This window comes from Marmota marmota, unplaced genomic scaffold (genome assembly GCF_001458135.2).
Source record: "Marmota marmota marmota unplaced genomic scaffold, marMar, whole genome shotgun sequence".
Classification (NCBI taxonomy): Eukaryota; Metazoa; Chordata; class Mammalia; order Rodentia; family Sciuridae; genus Marmota; species Marmota marmota.
In genome coordinates this window covers 52,522,383-52,548,353 of record NW_026000108.1, presented here as the reverse complement: position 1 = coordinate 52,548,353, position 25,971 = coordinate 52,522,383, and the positions used below count along the sequence as shown (strand labels likewise).

General features: G+C 33.4%; 1 protein-coding gene and 1 long non-coding RNA gene across 5 annotated transcripts; one reads left to right on the top strand and one right to left on the bottom strand.

Moving 5' to 3' along the window:
• The first annotated feature begins 911 nt into the window (after positions 1-911).
• Positions 912-24,615, top strand: LOC107139268 (UDP-glucuronosyltransferase 2B31-like). 3 transcript variants are annotated; one of them, XR_007341091.1, is made up of 7 exons: positions 912-1,678; positions 2,372-2,520; positions 8,976-9,107; positions 10,292-10,379; positions 11,638-11,857; positions 18,601-19,210; positions 22,695-24,615. XR_007341091.1 is itself a non-coding variant. In XM_015482159.2 (6 exons), the coding sequence occupies exons 1-6, from the start codon at positions 955-957 to the stop codon at positions 18,878-18,880; spliced, it is 1,593 nt and encodes a 530-aa protein (XP_015337645.1). In that variant the 5' UTR covers positions 912-954; the 3' UTR covers positions 18,881-24,615. The 3 variants fall into 3 exon arrangements, 1 of the variants encoding a protein (XP_015337645.1); XR_001503132.2 differs by having other exon boundaries at positions 21,912-24,615; XM_015482159.2 differs by having other exon boundaries at positions 18,601-24,615.
• LOC125610985 lies at positions 2,371-8,449 on the bottom strand. Of its 2 annotated transcripts, XR_007341101.1 has the most exons (3): positions 8,361-8,449; positions 7,344-7,458; positions 2,371-2,607 (listed from the first exon to the last, which is right to left on the bottom strand). It is a non-coding gene; the product is annotated as an uncharacterized LOC125610985 (long non-coding RNA). The 2 variants fall into 2 exon arrangements; XR_007341100.1 differs by lacking the exon at positions 8,361-8,449 and having other exon boundaries at positions 7,344-7,870.
• Positions 24,616-25,971: the final 1,356 nt, after the last annotated feature.

Here is a 25,971-nt window from a genome sequence, read left to right as displayed (position 1 = left end):
ATCCATCTAAGAAAGCCTGTGTAAAAACCACCTTGCTGAGTGCACTCAACACACCAAATTATGAAAGAAGATACCAAAACAAATGTTGCTGTTCTAGTCCTCTACATTTGAGAGCAATTTGTTAAACAATGATAGATAACTGGAACATTAAATTGACATATTTTTAATTTTACTAATGTAATACTCTTTCAGTTAATACAGAGGTATATAAAGGAGAGACTAAAAATGTAACACTTTGAAAGTAAATATTACACAGGAAATGGAGTCAGTATAACAGAGGCAAATGGTTCATATTCTGTACCTAGTAGCTTTTATACTAGTCCCTACAAAGTGATATAAAGAGACAAAGTATATTAGACATTCTTAGGAGTGTAGCAAAGAGAGTAAGTAGAGGCATAGGGCTTATTTTCAGGTTACTAAAATGCCCTAAACTTGATTGCAGTCATGGTTTTACAATTCTGAGATTGTACTATGTACCACTGAGCTTTATGTTTATTGCTGCATTGTATGATACGTGATTTACAAGAAAACAAAATTGACACTTCCCCCCAAAAAAAAATTCATTGAAGGAAGTTATCCTTAAATGTTGATTCACCAGGATTATGACTATATTTCTGCTTCTGTACAAAGAAGCTGCAAACAAAAGTAATACGTCACATGCCACTGTTCTTGACATTATTCGAAAACATCAAGTATAACATAAGAGACATATACATGTAAGGTCATCAACTCTTAACTACAGGAAAGAACACAGAAAGGAATTATGGCACATTTTCATATGGACATGAGGTCATCTACCATTTGCTTTTCCCACTTGGCAGTCAGACACTCTGTCTATTAGTGTATGTATTTACTTAGGTGTGTACAAGTTATATTTTAACTAATGATTTCTGCTTGGATATCAGCAAGAGCAGAGGGAATCCAGTGTGAAAGGAAGCCTTGCATCTCACCAGGATGTCTACAAAAATGACTGCAGTTCTGTTCCTGTTACAGCTGAGTAGTCACTTTAGTTCTGGAAGTTGTGGGAAGGTGCTTGTGTGGCCAATGGAATACAGTCATTGGATCAATATAAAGACAATATTGGATGAACTAGTTCAGAAAGGTCACGAAGTGACTGTTCTGAAATCCTCAGCTTCCATTTCTTTTTATGTTGAAGAAGGATCTGCTATTAAATTTGAGACTTACCCTTCAGCAATGTCTAAAACTGACATGGAAGATTTTTACATTGAAGCAATCAGGAAGTTGATTTATGAGCTGCCAAAAGAATCGATTTGGACATACTTTTCACTGTTGCAAGACCTGGTGTGGGAAGATTCTGAATACTTTATGACACTCTGTAAAGAGGTAGTTTTTAACAAGAATCTTATGACAAAACTACGTGAATCCAAGTTTGATGTCATTCTTGCAGATGCATTTGGTCCCTGTGGTGAGCTGCTAGCTGAGCTATTTAAAATACCACTTGTGTATACTCTTCGCTTTTTGTCTGGATACACGTATGAAAAATATAGTGCAGGACTTTCATTCCCTCCTTCCTATGTGCCTATTCTTATGTCAGAATTAAGTGATCAAATGACTTTCATGGAGCGGATAAAAAATATGCTGTATGTGCTGTATTTTGATTTTTGGTTCCAAACATTTGATGAGAAGAAGTGGAATCAGTTTTACAGTGAAATTTTAGGTAAGCCTATTTTCTAATGGCATGAAAATTCCAAAATTAGTCATGTCTCTGAGGGTGAGCCTGCAGGAGTATGAAGTCAGAGAAGTTGATCTTTTAAATGTGTGGTGATAAAATAAAAAATATTTTATCACAATAATACATCAAACTCAAAACACTATGGAAAAGCTTCAGTTGTAAAGTTAGTTTGAAATATTTGGATACAGCAGGAAGTCACACACACAAAATAAGCCACTGAGGACTTCCCTAGGAAGTCACACACATTTATTACCCTTTTAGTATCCATTTATTTCATTTTCAAAAGCAATAATTTTTAATGTTACTCAATGTCTTCATGAGTCTAGAATGTAGTTTGATGACTCCTACAAATATTTCTAGAACAATTATCTATGTAGCTTTGAGTAAATCAGCTATGTATCTGTAGATTAGTTTCCACATTTATAAATTCAAATATTTTGTCACTTAATTCATCTCTCACATTGTGTCTTTCACGTATGTCCACATAAATATGAGCAACATATATGTTTTTTATATATGCACATATGCATACACACATTAGCTTTATTAAATCACAGAAACTCTTAAACATGTTTGGCTTCATTATTAAAAGCTTTTTCAGATACTTACCAGACATATTCATTTCCACATGATAACTTTCTAATGTCCTATAGCTTTTGTATTCCTTTTCCTGTTCAGGACGACCCACTACATTATTAGAGACAATGTCAAAAGCAGATATCTGGCTCATTAGAACCTATTGGGATTTGGAATTTCCTCGCCCAACCCTACCAAATGTTGATTTCATTGGAGGACTCCACTGCAGACCTGCCAAACCTCTGCCTAAGGTAAACCTATTCCCATTTCGTTGGTTCTGTTGTCCTTGCATTTTCACCAAGAATGATTCTCTGTTCTCACTCAGAATGTCTCATTCACTGTGAAAAAAAAAAAAAGTTATAGGAAATGGGACAAAAGAGATCTGTAGATAGAAATTCTTACATGTCTATGCATATTCACATAACTATGTAAATTTTATTTTTTTAATAGTAGAAAAGCAAAACCTAGGGACTTTTGAGAGCTACACAAAGCTTCAGTTAAATTGAGGTCTTTATTTCTCAACATACAAGACAATATCAGTCATTAATTCAAAGAAATGACTAGCATGTACCATAGGAAAATTCTTTATATGCAGAGAAACAAAGTAACAGAGTATCTTCTCCCAAATACCTTACATTCTACATTGAAAGACAGAATGTGAACACGAAAGAGAAATTTTGTGAGAAATATTATAATAGGGAAGGACCACAGGCATTTCCTGTCTACCCAAGGCTGTCGGGGAACCTCAGGAAAACTCCCTGTGGCAAAGTGGGTCACCACACTTTAATTGTCTTACAGAAAAAGACAGAGAGATATACTGCAGAGTTATCAATGACCATAAATTTTGCATATTTGAAGAATAAATATTAACTTGTACTACTTGTATCTGTAGGATGCTTTTAGCTTTTAATTATAAAATAATTCGGTAAGTATTTAGAATAATACTGCTTATGAAAAACCATAAGAATCTGATGTATTTTTTTTTAACAAATATTGCACTTTTATCATTCCAACAAACTGGAACGATAATAAAAAGAGAAACAGAGACAAGATGCAGAGGCAGAATGGCCAAGTTGCCAGCTTTATTTATATCAATGGGTTACATTAGGTCACTGGCATCAGTAATACATTATTGTTCATTGTGTCATTAGGCAGGATACAGAGTTAGCAACATTATGCAGCTTTTTTCTCAGTTACACACTATAGTTGCAGTGTACAATGTTAGCAGCTTTGTATAGCTCTCAAGAAAATCCATTGTTTAAAGTTACTATTATGTGGGCAGGTTCAGGCAGCAGAGTTTGGTGAAACATTGTGGTTGTTTAACAAGAGAATTTCTTTATTCCCATGAGCTATGTGCCTAAGATGAAAATTGAGAATGGTAAGACTCTACCACAGAGACTCCTCATGCAGGTCATTGATACAGCAGCTAGGCATTCTGTGTCTTTGCACAGAAACTTCCTAGCCACCAAGCATGCCAAAGTCATGAAGCCATCAGAGACCCAATCCTGTAAGGAATAATAATAAAGAGGAGACAGAGTCAAAGTGCAGAAGCAGGGAAGGTGGAAGATTGGCTCTTTGTCCAAGTGGCCACATTTATTTATACCAATAGGTTACATCAGGTCATTAGTACCATAACCACATTATTGTTTAGAGTATCAGTAAGGTTGCTTATTCTGCAGTAACATTTCACAATTGCAATAAGCAGTGTTAGGAGCTTTGTGCAGTTCTCAAGAAAAGCCACTGTCTGAATGTTAGGCGGGCAGCTCCAAGGGCACAGAAGCTTGATGAAACGTTGTAGTTATCTATCAAACAAGTTTTTCTATTCCCAGGAGTATGTGCCTGCAATCAAGGTTGAGGCTTGATGAGGGTCTAACACAGAAGTCTCAGGGCATTGCCACACAAGCTGGACATAGCATATAAATTAGCTGTATTATTAAATCCTCAGAAACATTATCGGGCATTCTAAGGGTGGGAAACAGAGTGCCTGCTATCCCACTTCCCCCTTGTGCTTTCTCACCATGGGAATGCTGCTCTTTACATTTTCAGGGCCAGAATCCCTATACAATCCCAAACACAGAGCTGTTACATTAAACAGCAATCATTTATTTCACTATTAAGCGATCACTTAAGAGATTCTTTTTGTCTACTCTTTTATTAGCAGTACCATTGTATCTGATCTCATTGAACATTTAAAATCCAAATATAGGTACTTAAAGCCAAAATTTGAGCCTACATGTTGCAATTCAATTCCAAAATCAGACCTAAGAGTAATGAAAGTTCTGGGTAGTTCAATCCTATTTTAAAAAGATTTCTCCATTTGTGTTAAATGGAAATGACAGTGTTAATACAGGAGGAAAGAGAGGATGTCCAGAAAAATAACGAGAAACATGAAGTTCAGCGTAAGTGCAGGGTGACGGTCAGTGGATGAAAGATTACTAAGAACAAACATCAGAAGTCAAGGAAATTTAGGTCAAAACAATAATCCTTGCTGAAGACAGAAAATAGTACTCAGACATCACAACTGACAAATTTCCTGATGTGCAATTTAAGTGCTTTTAGTGATGGCACAGATATCAAGGTCACAGTTGTGATGATTTCTTAGAGCAAAGCATGAAACCTCCCAGCTTCGACTTGTGGGAAATCTTTAGAGAGTCACAAAATAAAAGTCAGAATTTTGCTCCTGGTAGTCTACACCGGGAAGATAGCAGAAACAATGAATACTTTAGTTTGATGAGGAACCTAGAATTGAAAATTTAGTGAGGATGGACACAACATGACACTGTCCAATTTACAGGTTAAAATAACACAAAATAGTGTGTCATGGTATTCCTCTGTGACATGAAATTTACCTACAACCACTCAACTCCATTTCTGAAAAATGATAGGTAAAGTAAGGTAATTCTTCCTGACCAAATATGTTTAATTTCATTGTATTGGGTGGATTATTTTCACTAACGAAGCAAGAATGGAAATTGATCATAAGGCTTTTGAGGTTTGCTTTGCCAGATCTTTCCAAAAGAAATCTCAGATAGACTTCTAAAAGCCTCCTGAGGCTGGGAAACCTGGGAAGCCAAGTTAGGAAACAGAGTTAAACTTCTAATGGCAAGAGCATCTAGTATGTTGTTTCCAAATTCTGTAGAGATTAGAAAAAGGGAAGCCAATAAATGATTAAGTTCTATAAAAAAGTATAAACTACAAATTTGTTATGTGGGAAAATACTGTACGGGAAAAGAAAAAACGGTGCCTTGAATCATGAAAACAAAACATCAAATTCCAACAAAATCTCAAACTTAATGTCAAAAATGTTATAATCATTCTTTATCAGATCATTCATTTCCATGTCTAATTTAGGCAGGCTCATCAAACTGCAGTAGTTAAAGATGTGATGAAAGTCAATTTGACAAGCAAATGTTTTAGTGACACGTTTTCTAATAGGACTGTTATATCATTCAATAATTCTTTATCTTTCTTAACAGACACAAATATAATTATGTTTAAAAGCCACATGTAAAAATTAGTGTTTCAGTCTTATGTAGAAATGGGCTACACATCTAATAAACAAATATCCCTTAATTTAACTTAGTATATAACTAAGGTATCAAATTAACAAAAAGATTTTGGAAACTGGTTTTAGGAAGACACACTTTTCACACTTAACAGCAAAAATACTAGACCTCATCTCAAATTATTTCCTTGTTAACTAATTGTAACCATAGGTGACTGGTACACCCAGGTAAAATAAAAATATAAGCTCATATTATACTTATGATGAAAACCGAATCACACATCTGTTTTTAGTAAACCAATAACATCAAACTAGTCATATTTTCCAAAGACTTACTAAGCCATGTGAATATTGAAAGTATTTGATTTTTTCTACATTTCTGGTAATTTTAGGTATGTGTAATTTATGTAAGTGCTCATTTATCTCACAGTGAGTTGGAATAGAAATCCATTCAGAGATTTTATATTTTTCATTAGGCATATCATCTAGAGCTGAGAAAATATCATATATATGTAACATGTAACACATACACACATCCATACACACATACAGGCATAAACATGCAGACACACAGATCTCCAGCTTCCATTCTAAAATTTTAGGCATGAATCCGGCAACACTGTAATACAAAACTTACTGCTATTATCTCCATATAATATTTCATCTAAATTGTGTTTCTGATAAAAATGCAACAAGGTAAGATTATATATTCAATATGGAGTAAAGATTCTTGGAATTAAAATATGTGTGAAGAAGGCTTTTAAGGGAGTCTTCATTTTATGTGAGGGAGACAAGACATCTTGTGTCCCTCTAAATGTCTTTGAAGCCCATCACTTGGACAACATATTCAGTTTATGTCTAATTAGCCTTTTCTCTTTCAACCTCAAGTAGTTGCTTTGGAGGATACTGAGTTCCTTGAGAGCCCTTGCTTGAGGCAGAGGTACAAGTGACTGTCACTGCAGGAACAGAGTCACTAAAGAGGGAAGTGAAAAGTGCAGCTCTGGGCACAGATGGAGGGAGGAGATAGGACCTAGAAGGAGACATAGCAAAGGGTGCAGGGGCCTGAGGAGAACAGTGACATGTTAAAGGAAGAAGAAACAGGAGATGGAAAGGGAGAGTCCACCAAGGAGCATGTTTGGGGATATCTAAAGTTTCCCTAAGTAACCTTAAAGATTCAAACTATCTGTACTGAAATTATACCAACAAGAAAGAAAGCAGAGACAGCTGTCAGAACACAAAGTTGGCAGGGTCTTGAAAAGAGCTTTCATTTGATTGATGTGTTCCCATGGGAAAATTAATAAATAGGCCTCAGGACTAGCCAAGCAAAAAGGAATTTTAGAGCCCAGATGTCAGGGAATTTTCTCCACTCCAGAGAGACAGCCAGTAAGGTACCCAGCTATCTTTCCATCAAAGATGCCTGTCACTGTAAACAGCTTTTGCTTGCCTAGAACTCTAATCTTGCCACTCAAAACTGAGACTCCTGGAGACTAGCGTAGCCTCCAATTTCTTGGACTTTAGATCAGCTTACAGAGAATAGTGAGGTTCTTGAAAAACATGATCTGCCCTTACCAATGTCAGCAGATGTTTCTTCAGGACAAAGTTTCAGGAGTTTTACTCCCCAATAGGTAGCCAATCAACTAGTGAGGAGTGAAGGCACAGGCTTTAAAGATGCACACTTACAATCCTAAATGAAAGATTAAGCAGTTTGGAGATGAATATGACCCACTCTGGGGGTTAAAGAAAAAAAATTAATGATAAACATTAAGCACAGTAAGGCGGACTGCATTTTGCATCTACACAGTATGTGCAGACAACACTGCAATTGAATTTTGTAGAAAAGGGAGATAAATTAAGTCCAGTTATGAACACAGGGAAAAAGATAGATTTGAAGTAAAGGTGTAAGGTGAGGATCAGTGGATAGAAAGTTATTAAGAGAAAACATAAGGGGCTGCAGGGATTCTGGCCAAACTAACCTAACAAGATAGTTGCTGAAGGCAGGTCAGTGGGATATCTGGGGAAGGAGGAGTTTGAGAGACCTGAAAATATCTTAAATCAGATGTAAGATATTAGATATCAGTGTTGGCAGATTCTAGTTAGCTAATTTAACAAGACTCAAATTTAGAGGATTCGGGACAATACAAAGAAGAATACCCAAATACTAAATGCAAAGAGGAAACACAAAAGCCAGCTTTTATAGGAGATGCAATTTTAGATAGGACAACAAACATTTGGTCAAGGAGAAAAAAAACATTCTCACTGGTCTATAGTGACTATTTCATTTTTTGCTTAAACACACACACACACACACACACATATACATACACACACATGTACACACACACAGAGACAGAGAGAGATGCATACACGTGCATTTATGCATAATAAAGGAAATGTATTTCATATAAGAAATCTCCAACTAAACTAAGCGATTACGTTTTTAAAAAGAAGGATAACATGGGTTGGGGATGTAGCTCACTAGTAAAGCACTTGATTGGCATGTATAAGGCCCTAGATTCAACTTCTGGCAACACACACAGATACACACACACACACACACACACACACGCCAATACTGAATGTTTTTACCAGTTCCACTTCTGGCTAGATTGTAGAAGAATTGATTGAAGGATCTTCACAAGGTTTTGGCCCAAGGTCAATTATAAAACTCCATTCCTGGAAATGAAGAGGTAGAAATTACCTAGGTAGATGTTAATGAATTTTTTGATAAAATGTACATAAATATCACTAAACCTTAAAAACATTAGGGAATTGGGATAGATGCTACAATACTAAAAAACATTACACTAAGTAATATAAGTCTTTCAAAGAAAAAAGAAATTACTATGAATCCACTTGCATGAATACATGACTAGTCAATTTCAGAGAAGCAGAAAGTAGAAGTAAGGTAAACAATGGACCAGGGGAGTTCTTGCTTAACTTATACAGATTTCCTGTGTAAAAGATAAAAATGTTCTGGATATTGTTTGCATAAAAAATGTGAAATATATGCATGTGTAATACTACAGAATTTTATACCTTTAGAAATGGTTATAACCATATATTATAACTTAATTTTTAAAACAACCCAACATAATTTCTATAAATACTTGATTTATTTCCTTAAATGATTGTACCAAACCTTATAATACTCTGTGTTCTGTCTTTTCTCTTTTGTAATGGAACAAATTCTTTCCTTTACAGGAAATGGAAGACTTTGTCCAGAGCTCTGGAGAGAATGGTGTTGTGGTGTTTTCTCTGGGGTCAATGGTCAATAACATGACTGAAGAAAGGGCCAATGTGATTGCATCAGCCCTTGCCCAGATTCCACAAAAGGTTAGATAAAGTGCCCTAATGGTAGATAAGTACTAAATAAGTACCTATTTAGTTATCTTAAACCTTGTAAAGGATATAATTACATATATTTTCTCTGTGAAAGATTAAATGTCATTATAGTGCAAATTTATCTAAAAAAATACATTTAAAACAAAAATATATACAGCAAATTCTGAAATAGCACAAAGGATATTTTTGATTAATAATACTTTGACATTAACATTGTGCTCAGAATGAAATACATTATTCAGGTGCCTTATGAACTTGGTATTAAAAAGTATTATATGCAGATACACAGTAATCTCCAAATTCTGCTCTTTCATTTCCTTGTTTTGCTTGCAGAACTCCTGAAGACACTGTGCACACCACAGATATAAGAAGCATGGAGTTAAATATTAGTCAGTGATTCCATCAGTGCAATAGCAATAGCAGGCAATAAAAATGTCTGAATAGCATCATACAGCATCATCATCCTATATAATCCTGGCCTTGACACTCCCCCTAAATGTTAGAAGGGGCCTAATTATAATGATTTTTTGTGCTGCTAGTTAGAGAAAGGAAGGCCAGGCTCACCAACCCTGAGTGCAGGTATCCATCAAAACAAGGAGACTTAGTTTGTCATGGTGGACATGGTCCTATTAATTACTCAAGAAGGAAGATGTAAGAGAAAAGGTGGAGATGGAATCCTGTGAATTAGAAACTGTGACCCTACAAGGACAAAACACTAGTAACCCATGGAGAAAGTGGTTATAGTAATCTTCGTATATCAAAACAAAGGTTAATATTAAATTTAGTAGATATGAATTAGTATAAAATACAGATTTCTAAAACAAAATGAATGTAAATAGTAATTTTTTACACATTATGCTATAGATCTATAATTATCAATTTCTTAAATATTTGTATTTGATATTGATAAACTCATTTGTCTAAGCTACTACTTATATGAAGCTACTATTTATATTAACTTAATTAAATATAAAAATGAATACAGGAAAATTATGTCTCTCTTTATATACCTATTTCAATAGTTATTATTATTTGTTGTTTCTTGATCTCATTTCTTTATCTTGCATAGGATAGGTATTTAAGTATGTGATTTCTTTCTTAATCACTTTCAAATTTTAATATCCTATAATTTGAAATTTAACTCAACTAATAAGAGGCTTGCTTTACCCTAACAGGTCATATGGAGATATGATGGCAAGAAACCAGCTACCTTAGGACCCAATACTCGACTTTACAAATGGATTCCTCAGAATGACCTTCTTGGTAAGACTCAGAATAAATCTCAAAAATATGATTAATAGCCAATTAGAAAAATAAAAATTTAAAAAGGTTTTGAAAATTTATTAAGAAAATTTCAAAATAATCTGATTTTTAAAGTTCTCTTTTTAGTCCTAGGGAGAAAGTGAATAAAGAACAACTGTGGGCATTTTATTATACAAAGTCATATTGTTTGTGTTCATAGTCCAAGTATCCTTATTTTAGGGATAATTACCTCTCACAAAGAATTTTTTGGTCACTTCCTGGATTGTCCCTTATCTCCTATTTCTACAACTTTACACCTACCCTTTGACATAAAATAGTGCTATCTGAAATGCCGATACAAAACAGCCCTCTCTCTGTTATTACAACTGACTCTGCATGTTCCATATCCTAAAAAAAAATCCATAATCCTTAAAAAATTTTTTTAGGAAAAGGATAGAATTTAATCCTTATTTACAGGACACTTTAAAATATGAAATTTTACTTAGTAATAGGAAAACCATTTAGAAGACAATCTTTATACATATATACAGTTTGGAACTGTTCTAGTACAGTTGGGTTGTAAAAAGTGCTATAATGACAAACCACATTTACAAAGAGTTTTAGCAGAAAAACAGTAAGACAAATTTATTCCAAACATACTACACAATAAACTTTATGCCTCAGCTGTGTAGCATATAAGTTAAAAGTCCCAGGAGTGCTGTCCTGAACTTGGAAGGTACAGCCTTCAGAGGTAGTTTCTGGCACAACATTCTGATTATCCTCTTTCTCTACTGAAAAACACTTCTCAATCAAGTTTAAGATCTTAATCCTGAAGTTGTACTTCCTAATGAAGTACAGCAAATCCTACCTCTGATTTCATAACCACCAATAACCCACTCCCTGCTGCATTGGACACCCTTCATAGCATGCTCAGGGACATCATTGTTGTTTTAATTGAACACATAAATCCAGGTCCCCTCTTATGTTTGCACAGGTTGGTTGTTCTACCCAGTATGTCCTCCTTCCGTTTGTCTAGATAGCAACCTTGTTTTCATTTTTCAGATCTCAGGTAACATACCTACTCTTCCATGTAATCTTCACTTACTTCACCAGTGGACACAGGTGCCTCTTGCCCCAAGAATTGAAAGTAATTGTGATATGAATTCATCATTATAAGAATCTATTACCTAGAAAACAATTTATCTTCATTGCTTTACATTACATATTTGACAATTTATTTCTGACATGAATACTTTCCTTTCATTTGTTTCAATCCTAGGTCATCCAAAAACCAAAGCTTTTATAACTCATGGTGGAACCAATGGCATCTATGAGGCCATCTATCATGGGATCCCTCTTGTGGGCATTCCCTTGTTTGCGGATCAACCTGATAATGTCATGCACATGAAAGCCAAAGGAGCAGCTCTTAGACTGAATTTTATTACAATGTCAAGTATGGATTTACTCAGTGCGTTGAATACAGTCATTAATGAACCTTCGTAAGTATAACAAATTTTTCAGTAAAGTGATATTTATATTTAGGTACCCTTGAAAAATGAGAAAAGATTTATTCCTCTTTGAGTCTAATGTTAATAACTAAAATTATTGAACTCTTTGAAATGTGCTTTTATTCTCAACCAATCACTTTTACATTGCAAATTAGCCTTACAAATTTACTTAATTAGCAGTATTAGTTATTAGTAAAATAATGTGATACTAAAAATTTTTTACTATAAAGCTAAATATAAAGAACACAGGTTTTACTAATATGACAAGAGAACAGAAGGACAATGCAGTTGAAGAAATAATATATTTCTATTTGATACCTAAAATTTCCAAAACTGCCAACATTTTTTTAAAAATTATGTACACTTATTTGGTATGGCAGAATAATTTGATACATGTATATAAAATGCAATGACCTAATCAGGAAAATTTTTATTTCCATATTCTTAAATATTCATAATGTTTTCTGCTAGGAACTGTCAAACTCTTCTCCTCTAATTCTTTATAATATATATATAAAAATTATAAACAATAGTAAACCTATTGTGCTACATACCAGTAGCACTTATTCCTTCTATCTAACTGTAGTGTGTTCTGTGTTTTTCAACTTCTCTTTTGACCCCCTTGCTCCTACAATTCCCAGCCTCTAATTACTCCTTTTCAATAATGTACTTCTATTAAGTCAGCTTTTTAGATTCCACATGAGAATGAGAAAATGCAGTATTTTTCTTTTGGTGCCAGTATATAGGATTTAGCATAATTACTTCCACTTCAATCCTTGTAAGTAGAAATGACAATATTTCATTCTTTTTCATGGCTGAATAAAAGCCAGGGGTGTGTGTGTGTGTGTGTGTGTGTGTGTGCGCGCGCGCGCGAGTGTGTGTATTTCCATGTTTGCTTTAGCCATCATCTAACAATGAACACCTCAGTAGATTTATAGCTTGACTATTGTGAATAGTGATGCAGGTAAACATGGAAGTTCAGGACCTATTTGATAAACTGATTTCGTTTTCATTGTGTTAGTATACAGTAATGCAAAAGCTGAATCCTATGGTAGTTCTATTTGCATTATTTAAGGAGACTCCATGTTCTTTTTTTCCATAGTGGCCATACAAATTTGCATTCTTCTCAGTGGACTATAAGAGGTCCCCGTCCTCTTCTACCTCAACAGCATTTGTTATTTTTTCACTTTTAGATTATGACCATTCAATTCAATGAGATTATCTCTCATTTTTGTTGTTGTTGTTGCTGCTGCTGCTCTTTTTTGGCATGCTGAAGATGGGTGTTTTTCAAAGTTTGAGTAGAAAACTACAAAAGACTTCTGAAATCAACATTGTGGATTGATTGTTCTTTGATTTACAACTCATTGCATGATTAGTAAAGTTGAGCACTTTGTCATATACAATATCTTCTTTTGAAATCAAAAGGTCTATTCTGATCATTTTCTGCTTTTTACAGCAATAATTTTGATTTTTGCTGCTGAGTTTTTAGAATTCCTCACATATTCTAGATATTCGTCTAACAAGTATTACCTCTCAATTGTGCATGTTTTCTGTTTACTCTCTTGGTGTTAACTTTGCAGTGCAAAAGCTTCTCAATTTAACATAATCCTAATTGTCCTTTTTCCTTTTGTTGCATGTGCATTGGAGTCTCAGCTAAAAAAAAAAAAAAAAAAAAAAAAGTCATTGACTATACTGATTTCTTCAAGTGTTTCCCCTCTACTGAAAATATAAATTTTTCTCCAAAATTGATTTTTACTTTAACAGATTCTATTATATATAACTTATATACCATAAATTTCTTGTTTGAGCTGTAAAAGTCAAATAATTTGGGTTATGTTCACATAGTTCAGAATTCTTCTTCAAGAGATAATTTTATAACATTTTTGTTGTACCAAAAAGAAATCTCATATATCTTTCAAATAAATCTCTCTTAACCTCCAGCTCTTCGCCACAACTAATTATACATTCAGTCTCTAAAAACTAGCCTTAGATGCACATTTCATACAAATACAACCAGACATACAATGGTAGTCAGCTCCAACTGTGTTGTTTTACTTACTATATTTTTTTTTAATTTTGTCCATGTTTAAACAAGTAGAGCTATGTGATTTCTACTTATTGCTGAATAGTATTCTTTGGTGTGGATGTATATAACACATTTTATTTAACCATTTATTACATCATGGACATTTGGGCTTTTTTTTAATTTCAAATATTTGAACATGGTTTGTTTTGTGTGGAAAAAGTTTTTTTTTTCATTTCTTTTATGTAGTGCCAAAGAGTGGCATTACTCCCTCACATGAGAACTTCATGTTAGTAATTAAATTCCATTCTGTTTGCCAAATAATTGGCAAGATTTTACATTCCTAGAAGTAGTATAGGAGACTTCTAACTTTTCCACATCACTGCTAAAAGTTGCTATCTTCTGTCTTCTTTTTATAATGCCAATCCTAGTGGTTATGAAGTGGCAACTAATTGTGACCTTGATTTGCACTCCACAGGTTGTTTAAAATGATGAATTGTTGTTCACAAGCATACTAGATAATCATGTTTATTCTCTGTACAAATAATTATCCAAGTCTTTAAATCCTTTGTTAATTAGGTACTTGTCTTAAAATTGAACTGTCAGTAGTTTTTATTATGGAGACACATTTATATTGAGATATTTGATTTGTATGTATTTTATTCTATTCTGAATGGATGAGTTCATCATTTTTATAATGGTGTACTTTGGAAAGCAAATAATTTCAATTTCTATAAAATATCTTTTATAATCAAATTTTCTCTTAATACAACAAAAATTGTTCTATAAAATGTGTAGTGCTTAGATTTCTACCATCAAGTCAGCATTGATCATGATTACCAATACTCATTATTTACGGAAGGTATGACCTATCGGAATACTTTGACAATGGATTACCAAAAAAAAAATTTGTTACAATTTTGAATGCTAAAATACTTTAAAATTAGATGAGAAGGAATAAAAAAACATAATGCAAGGAAAATGGTAACGAAAATATGGAATAAGTTGGTAGATTTATATAGTAATATATCAATATCTATCGTAATATTAACTATATCATTAAAAGATAATCAAATTGGATTTTAAAAACCCGTCATATACTCTTTTTCTGAGATATGTTTAACTTAATTACATAGAAATTCTATGAGTAAAGAGATAAAAGATTTTAAGTGTCAATCAAGGTGTTGCAGCTGGGCATGGTGGTGCAAGCCTGTAACTCAGTAATTTCTGAAGCAGAGACATGATTGTGAGCTCAAGGCAAGCCTCAGCAACTTAAAGAGACCCTATCTCAAAGTAAAATATAAGAAGGATTAGAGTAGTGGATGGCCCCTGAGTTCAATCATTACTAACACAAAATAAATAAATAAGCTGTTGTAGCTATATTACTGTCATAGAGAGTAGACAAAACTAAATATGAAAAGAATATTTCTTAATTTAGAAGTCATTCAATATAAAATAGACCTATTAATGAAATTTTACATAAAAATATAAAATGTAAGTGCACAGGTCTATAGTCATAATGCGAAGTTTTTAAAAACTTTTATCGATAACAGAAAATGATGGAAAATAATATTCATATTTGAAGAACCTGATATATTTGGGTATGCCATAAAACTGCCCAGAAATGATTTGAATCTAAAGAATACATTTTCCAGTCATATTGGACTTAAATCAGAAAAAAAAAATTAGAGAAAAAATTAACTACAAATAATAAATAAAAAATTAACTAAAAACCCTCTAGGTTTTGAAAACTAAGTAATATATGTCTAAGTAATTTAGATTCCATAAAGAAATCACAATTATACTTGCATTTTTATATCACCAATACCACTCCCATGCATATAATCAATGGAACTATATGAATATTTAAAATAATATGTATATTAATTAATATTGTCAAAATGGCCATACTAACGAAAGCATCATACAGATTTAATGCAATTCCAATTAAAATCCCAATGACATTCTTCATAGAAATATAAAAAGCAACCATGAAATTTATTTGGAAAAATGAAAGGTCCAGAATAGCCAAAGCAATCTTTAGTAAGAAGAGTGAAGCAGGAGGAATCCCAATACCACACCTTAAACTATACTACAAAGCTATAGTAACAAAAAGGCATGATATTGGCACCAGAATAGACATGTAGACGAATGGTACAGATAGAAGACACAGAGACAAACCCACATAAACACAGTTATCTCACTCTAGACAAAGGTGCCAAAAACAAACATAGGAAAATAGATAGCCTCTCCAACAAATGGTGCTAGGAAAACTGGAAATATATATGCAGTAAACTAAAACTAAACCCCTCTCACCATGCACAAAACTCAACTCATAGTGGATCAAGTATCTCAGAATTAGACCAGAGACCCTATATCTAATAGAAGAAAATGTAGGCCCAAATCATAATGTCAGATTAGGCCCTGACATCTTTAACAAATCTCCTAAAGTGCAAGAAATAAAATCAAGAACCAATAAATAGTATGGATTCAAACGGAAAAACTTCTTCTCTATGAAAAGAAACAATTAATGAGTGAAGAGAGAGCCTATATTTTGGAGCAAATTTTTGCCACACTCAAGACGGATAGAGCACCAATATCCAGGATATATAAAGAGCTCAAAAAGCTTAACACCAACAAACAAACAAACAACCCAATCAATAAGTGGGCTAGGGAGCTGAACAGAGATTTCTCAGAATAAGATATATGATTGATCAACAAATACATAAAAAATGTTCAACATATCTAGGAATTAGAGGAATCCAAATCAAAACTATTCTAAGACTTAATCTCATGCCATTCAGAAAGGCAGTTATTAAGAATACAAGCAACAGTAAGTATTGGCAAGGATGTAAGGGAAAAGGCACACTCATACTTTGCTGGTGGGATTGCAAATTTGTGCAAACAATCTGGGATGCAGTATGGAGATTCCTTGGAAAATTTGAAGTGGAGCCACCATTTGACTCAGCTATCCCCCTCCTTGGTCTATACCCAAAGGACTTAAAAACAGCATACTACAGTGATGAAGCCACTTCAATGTTTATAGCAGCACAATTCATAATAATCAAACTGTGGAAAAAACCTAGATGCCCTTCAATAGATGGATGGATAACAAAACTGTGGAATATTATACACAATGGAATATTACTTAGCATTAAAAAAGATTGAAATTTTGGGATTTGCAGGTAAATGGATGGAGTTTGAGAAATCATGATAAGCAAAATGAACAAATTCCAAAAAAACAGGGCCTGAATGTTTTCTCTGATACTGATTGCTAATGCAAAATGAATGGGGCATGGGATGAGTGCAAGAATTTGAGATGGGGCAAAGGAGAGGGGACAGAAAGAATGGGTGCAGAAAAGTTGGTGGACTGAGATAGACATTGAGGGCTTCAGGAGAAAAACTGAAAACAAAAAATTGTGTCTGTAACTTAATATGCACAGGAAAAATGATAGGAGAGAACATTTCTAGTATATGACCTTCTGTGGTCTAGTAGTGATAGACCCAGCCTGATTTTCTCTTAAAATTGGGAGCCATCTCACCACAAAGCCATGAAAAGATAAATTCGGCTTTACTATAAATTACTGCAAATTCTGAACTAGCTTGGAATGCCTGCCTTGACCTCACCCATGCCTGGTTCTCTCTGACCAGATAGTAGCCCTCTCTGAAACTTCAGTGACGCCTCACAAATCTTGGCCTTCCCTGGCCAGATAAGGACCCTCTCTGAGGCTCTAATGACCATCATAAATTCTGACGTCGGGGCCAGCAAAAATGTAAACTAGCCTTTGTGTTATGCTCCTCAGAGTTTTGTTATCTGTAACCTCCCTTCTGTAACTTTCTGGGCTATAAGTCTGGGCTGCAAGAAAGCTGTGGGGCTGTCTTGTTCCCATGGTTTTGGTGGGAGAGGCAGCCCGGCCAGTCGAAATAATAAGCTTATTTTAATTTGATTTTAATTGGAGTCAGTAGTCTTTTCTTGTGTCCTGGTCTAACAGAGTTCCAAAGAGTATATCTGGATGTTATTCTAAATATGATTATGAGTGAAAATCTTTGAGCAAGTGTTATAATCTGAAATGGATACTAGGTAGAAATTAGACAGTAGAGAGCAATAAAGAAGATTATAAACAGAGAGACTGATTAAAAGTCATTTCACCCACTATGACAATTTATCTTCAAAGACTTCAAGATGATCATTTCAACTACAATTAACTATCTTATAGTGCTTAGAATGGCTTATTATCATTTTATCTGAAGCAATCAACCTTCCATTTTCTTTTGGAAAATATTTGCCCATAAGAAAATCCCAAATTAAAAGTTAAACTTTCTATGATGATCTAACATCTTTAACAGCAACAAAAACAAAAGTCTATGGATATTCTTTGCATTTGTGTGTAGTACTGAGAATTGAACTCAGGTGCATTGTTCATGATAGGCAAATGTTCTACCACTGAGCTACATCATCAGCCCACTTTGTTGAATTTTGAGACAATGTCTTGCTAATTTGCCCAGACTTAGCCTTGAACTTACTATTCTGCTTCATCCTTCCAAATATCAGGAATACAGGCCTGTGTCACCAACCTGGCTCTTCTGTGGCTACCTAAGGCACTTGTTTAGATTCATTTTTATGAACATTTTTAAAAACCTTACATAGACTTAATATACTTATGCAAATTAAGTTGCTTTAAATGTTGGTGTCTTATGGTTTGTCCTTTAGATATAAAGAGAATGCTATGAGGCTATCAAGAATTCACCATGAACAGCCAGTGAAGCCTCTGGATCGAGCTGTCTTCTGGATTGAGTTTGTCATGCGCCACAAAGGAGCTAAACACCTCCGGGTTGCTGCCCATGACCTCTCCTGGTTCCAGTACTACTCTTTGGATGTGCTTGGGTTCCTGCTGGCCTGTGTGGCAACTGTGATATTTATCATCACCAAATGCTGTCTGTTTTGTTGCCAGAAGTTTACTAAAACAGGAAAGAAGAAGAAAAGGGCATAGTTGCATCTAGACCCAAAGCTGGGAGTCCTGTCAGATGGACCTCCTCTAGTTCAATTTCACAAGAAAAGATTGTGAACCAGCCTCCTCTTCTGCTTATAAAATCACTTCTAAAACTTATCATGATTTAATTTCACTTGGGTGTAGAGTTTCGTAGTGTTAACTTTTTCTGAATAAGGTATTCAATACTTAAAATTGTGTGTCAAGATTCAACCTTCTCTTTTGTTTTGGTAGACTGGTAGTGCTGGCTTGTACATCCAGCCTTAGCATCATTTCTCTTCAGGACCTGATAAGACTTTTATCTTCTTCTTGCTGAAGTCATTTCCAAAAAAGGTATGTCAAATACGAAATATACTGTTTCCTACCTACACATTTATTCTGTTTTCTTTTAACCACATAAAAGTAATGATCTGGTTACACTGATTCTCATATTCAGTCTTTGGAAAGAGATGTAAGATATCAATTATAAGTTATGATAATTTAGAACTGGTAGTAGAATTAGTAAAAATACTTACTGCTTTTTCATTTCTTCCCAATGTTTTTCCAAAACAAGACACAGGATAAAAGTCCATTGTGAGATACTTGATTTGCAAATATTTTTCCATTGCAGAATGAAAGACTCACCTACTATGAATACACAGATTTATTTCTTCATAGTGCACTTTGAATCATGTAAATATTTAATTTTAGTTAAATAGTTCTTTTATTACCAAGATTTCCCTTATTCTAATGGAAGTGACAATGTTAAGTACATTGTGCCATGTATATCTATATTCAAGTCAACATTCATTACAACTATTACACTAATCTTACTGTATAAGAAGGTCATCTCCTAAAGGAACACTTTAACAATGCATGAACAAAAAATAGTAATAAATTTCAGTGGAAAAGTACTTTAAAATTCAAGAAAACAATAGAATGGAAATATAATTCAGGTGAGAAAAACAGTAAGTGAATATAAAATAAAATGGTGAATTCAACTGTGAAGATATTACAGTTTACATTAATTATAAAAACTGGAATTACTATCAGACAAAGAATGTAAGACCATATTTTTTAAAATTAACTATCTACCCTGTTTATAAGACATGCTGAATTTAAGTATACAGGAAGGCTGTGAGTGAAAAAGTAAGAAAAGTCCTACTGAACCCATAACCAAAATAAGCAATTTTACCTCCAATAATACTACCATTGTTTTCCAAAATAACAAATAAAATTAAATATTAATATTTTTACAATATTATTTGAAGTCATTTTAAAGCATACCATTCTCAATTTTATGCACCTACTAAATAAACTTCAAATTAAATAAGTCTAAATGAACAAAAAAAAAAGAATACACAGAATCTATTGACATAATAAAATGATATTGAATACCTTTACAATAAGATATAAATTATTTTAAAATTAATAAATATGGGCTAGGATTATAGCTCAGTGGTATGCCTCACATGCATGAGACCCTGGGTTCGATCCTCAGCATCACATAAAAATAAATAAATAAATTGTATAAAAAATTAATAAATATAAGTGCACATTAGACTGATAGAATGTAATGAATGTAACCTAAGTGATGAATGTATATTTATGACAAGAAAACTTAGTAGATTTGAAAAGGTAGAAATCATAAATAATATATTGTGCAGATACACAGGATTTAAGTGAGGAAACAAATAAAAAATATTTAACTAAAATAACCACATCTGGATATTAATCTAAATACATGAGGATCCATGTGGAAACTTTAGTCACACTAGTATCCAAAGCTGACATGTGTTTAATCAAAAATGATCTTTCTGGCAAAAGGTAGAAGAGAAGAGAAAAAATATAATTGTTAAAAGTCATTTCACCCACCCTGACAAAATGCCTCTTCAAAAAGGTCAAGATGATATTTTCAAATAGCATTTAACCATTTCACTTACCATTCTTAGAATGGTTTACTACGACTTGGTCTCTAGAAAAGACTAAGCTTCCCACTTGACATTCCATTTTAACTTTGGAAATGTTTATGCACCAGAAATCTCCAACTTAAAGAGATTGTACTACTTTGAATTCACTCTTTTCAAGCACAATTTTTGTTTTAATTACATTTGAACTTGAAATGGAATTAAAGAAATAAATAAACCTCCAACTTAGAAGCCAAGTTGTCCAAGACAACAGTTCAAAGTACAGTACTTTTAAGGCTGTTCTATGGCACTTATTTGACCCACTTTTGTAAACTCAAAGAACATTTTAGAGACTTGAAAATTTCAACCAATTAACTGACTTTAAAAATTGGTGTCTTATGATTTTCCTTTGAGATAAAGAGAATGCTGTTAGATTATCAATAATTCATCATAAGCATCCAGTTGAGCTATCATCTGGATCAAGTTTGTCATGTGCCACAAAGAAACTAAATACCTTTGGTTGTTGCTCATGACCTCTCCTGGTTCCAGTACTACTCTTTAGATGTGGTTGTGTTTCTGCTGGCCTGTGTGGCAAATGTGATGTTCATCATCACTAAATGCTGTCTGTTTTATTGCCAAAAGTTTGCTAAACCAGGAAAGAAGCAAAAAAAAAAAAAAAAAGGAGAAGTTTATTCAGCCTGAACCTGGGAGTCCTAACAGATGGACTTCTAGTGTATTCCAGCAAAAAGCTGTTACAATGCTAGACTCCCTACTGTTGTGAGAAATTTTCACAACCTACCATAATTAACTCAAATTTCTTTTCCAGAATTTTGATTCCTGGTTAAGGAGTATAAATATTTCAGGTGAAAGAAATATCAAACATTGGAGAAGAAAAAACTATATGAACCTATGTAGAAATTTAATAGTGTAATTTATTCTTCATACCAATAAACCTATTGAGCTTAATTATAATTATTCTTTGAGATAAGACCAGTAAGGATTCACTCAGAGTATCAATATGGTTTCTCAAATATTTAGCCTGCCTTAACTTAATTTTAGTACAGAATTTTGTACATTTAACTTTCTTAAAGAAAACACTCAATAATTTCAATTGTGTAAAAAGACTAAATCTTTCTCTTGGATTTCAGAAACCAGTATTTCTGCTGAATTTTACTATAAACCCAGCCTCAGCATAACTTCTCTCTGAGCATCTGGAAGTATGTTTGCCTAGTTTCAGCTAAGTCACTTCTCAATAGAATGTGTATGGAATTAGAAACATAATGATTTTTATCTGCTTTCTACAGTTGAGCTATTGAAGAAAATATTTGATTTCAGTAGCTTATTATTATTTACTTGTAATCCTTCAAATAAATTCAACTGGTTGCCCACTCTCATAATCATACTTTGGACATAGATACTAGGTCTCAATTATAGGTTGTGTTAATACAAAACAGGAACAGGAAAGAAACTTGCTCTCACCTCAAATAGGACACAATGCTACCTACATTTGTTACAGTTATATTGTGAAATGTACTAAGTTTTGTAGACAGTTTGCAATTATGTTTACTGTTCTATAATTTGTAATTATGAAGAGCTTTCTAATTTTTTCTCTCTTTTCTCAGTAGCTAATTGCCTCATCCCACCCATAACTCTAAAAAGGGATCTAAATCATTTGGAATGACTGAAAAATAAAATCTTTATACTTTTCCTTCAAATCTCAGCTTGTTATCTACTATAATAATTACTAACACTGAAAACAATATAAAAATTATATAAATTGTGTGGAAAATAAATAAAACCACGAGTAGTCCAAAGGCTGTCCTTTAAGGAAAACATCACAGAACATTTTTACGATCAAAGTGGACCAAAACTGAGGAATAGTTATTTTTTTAAGTCAGCTTTTTCACTGGCTCATTTCTTCTGTGCTCCAGGTGAGGCAGAACATCCTGTTGGGAGAGTGTGCTGGAAGGAAGCAGCTCACATCATGACCAGGACACAGAGAGAGAGAGAGAGACTCCACTTGCTACATACAAAATATATACCACAAAGCCAGGCCACCATTATCTGCCACCTATAGCTACACACCACCTGCCTTCAATTACCTTTCAATGAATCCCATCAGGTCATTATTTCACTGATTGGCTTAAGGATCTCACAGCCCAATCATTTCCCCTCTGAACCATCTCTTATTGTCTCTCAAATGAGCTTTTGGAGAACCTCTCACACCCAAACTACAACAGTTAATTCTCCCTTTTGATATGAAGACCACCATCCAAGCCTCACATGAAACAATCTTTGTTATATGTTATTAATTAAAATAAATATTAAAACCTATTTTTATATCTTTCTGTCACTTCTTTATTCATGCATTATAGTATACATGCTGGTAGCATTTGATATGACATATCTGTACATGTACACAAAGACACAATATGACAATATAAGTTGGCCAGTATCACTTCCCAGCATTTCCCACCACCCTTTTCTCCTCTGATCCTTTGGTTCCTTCCCTCTCCTGATCTCCCACTGATTTTCATGAGATTCACACCAGTCTTTCCTTTTCCTCTCTAGCTTCCACATATGAGAGAAAACATAAAACCCTTGATTTTCTGAGTTTGACTTATTTTGTCTAACAAAATTATCTCCAATTCCATCCATTTTCATGCAAATGACATAATTATTTATGGTTGAATAACACACTTCATTATGTATATATACCACATTTTCTTTATCTATTCATTCATTGGCAGGCACCTAAGCTGGTTATATAATTTGGCTATTGTGAATTGTGCTGCTTAAAATATGAGTATCCAGGTATCACTGTAATAAGATGACTTTAATTCTTTGGGGGTAAGTATTAAGAAGTTGTATAGCTGGGTAATATGATGGTTTCATGCCTAGCCTTTGAGGAACCTCCATATTGACATCCATATGGTTGTACTAGTTGACAATCCCATCAACAGTGTTTCTTTTTTCCATATTTTATTCAGCATTTGTTATTCTTTTTATTATTGAAGATTACCATTCTGACTTGTTTGAAATGTAATCTCAGTAAAGTTTTGTTTTGCATTTCCATGAAGGTTAAAGACATCAAACATTCTTTTTCCATATTGTTGTTAGTCATGCACATGTCTTCTTTTAAGAAGTATATGTTTAATTCATTTGCTGATTTAATAATTTGGTTATTTAGCATACATTTTGTTGAGTAATTTCTACATTTACATATTAATCCTTTGTCAGAAGAGAGCTAGCAAAGATTTTTTCCTATTCTCTAGGTTCTCTTTGCACAATTCTAATGGTTTCCTTTGTTGTGTGTAGAAGCTATCTAATTTGATACCTTCCCATTTATTAACTCTTGGTATTATTTCCTGAGCTTTAGGGCTTCTATTGAGAAAGTTGTTCCCTATGCCTATACGGTGAAGTGTTGAGCCTTCATTTTCTTCAAGGAGTTCCATAGTTTCTGGTATAATTCCTAGGTCTTTGATCCACTTGTGGTTAATTTTTGTGTAGGGTGGAACAAAAGGGTATAATTTCATTCTTCTACACATGATGAGTCATTTTCCCAACATAATTTGTAGAAAAGGCAATCTTTTCTCCAATGTATAGTTTTGGCACCTTTGTCAAGAATTAGATGACTGTTCATATGTGTGGTTTTCTCTGTATCTTCATCTCCATACCAATGGTGTATGTGTTTTATGTTAATACTGTGCAGTTTTTGTTACTATAGCTCTGTAGTAAAATTTGAAGTCAGACATTGTGTTGCTTTTAGTATTGCTTTCTGGGATCAGAATTACTTTGGGTATCCTACGACTTTGATAATGCCAAATAAATTTTAGGACTCTCTTTTTTCTAGTTCTGTGAAGAATGCCATTTTTTGGTACTTTTATAGGGATTTCACTGAATCTGTATATTGTTTTTGGTTATATGGCCAAGATTAGTATTCATCAAGTACTTACAAATCTTACAAATCACCAAACAAAAATATGAATAGTCATGTATACAAATAGATGAAGGAGATGGATAGGCAATTCACACAAGTGAAAATGGCTACTAACATGTAAAAATAACAACTGTCACAAATGGAAATTGAAGGTACTCAATAAAATTCAGTAAATTTCAATAAATCTTGTAAGTACATTATAAGTACATGGACCATACCTCAACACAATTAAAGCTATATATTCAAAACACACAGTTAACATGATATTGAATAGGAAAAAGTCAATTTTTTTCCTCTAAGTCTGGAAGTGAAAAAAGGATGTTCACTTTCATCACTCTTACCCAATATAATATTGGAAGTTCAACCCAGAATGATTAATCAAAGAAAGAAAGTTCATTGAAATTGGAAAAGGAGAAGTCAAACTATCACCTTTTAGATTCCATATGATCTTATATAGAGCAAATCTTACTCACTCCACCAGAAATCTTTTGAATGAAAAAGAACAGATGAAGTACTCTTGATAATGTTAGTGGATAAAAGATGAATATACAAGAGTGGCTAGTATTTCTAAATACCAATAAGAAACTACGTGAAAAATCAAGAAATCAATCCAATATACAATAGTTTTAAACAATAAATATCTAAAAATGAATTTAACATGAAAGATAAAAGAATTATAAACTATAATCACAAAATAAAATATATAGAAAAAATATATAGAAAAAATTAGTAATGCATTGAGATTGAAAAAACTCACAAAGTCTAGAAGTGAAGGAGCAGAAACATTGTAGAAAAAGCTAAATGTTAAAAATCAAGAAAACTAAAATTAAGAAAGAAAGAAGATGGGGAAATGAAACAGTAAAAGATAATAGAAAATGCATGAAAATATCTCACTGAAGATAAATGAAAATCTGGTACAACTATGAAAAAATAACATAATAAACAATAAAATGTGTGTAGGAAAAGAAAAGGGAAAAAAAGAAATCAAGGAAAGTATTCCCCTTGAGGTGTTTGAATTCAAGAAGCTCCTTTCTAGTCCCTCTGATATTTGAAATTAACTAGGTATGGGTCATGAGGTGGGGTACTAGGCCACTGCTGAGCTCCCATCAAACACATTGTTGTATACATAACCTGAGCCTGGCCACATGTTCTCTTCCAGGCTACTCATTGGTGTCTTGTCTGCTGTGGAACTCAGTAGATTCCCATGAATTTGAATGCATATCTAGAACTACTATTAGTCCTTATGAACTTCAGCATTATGTATGCTA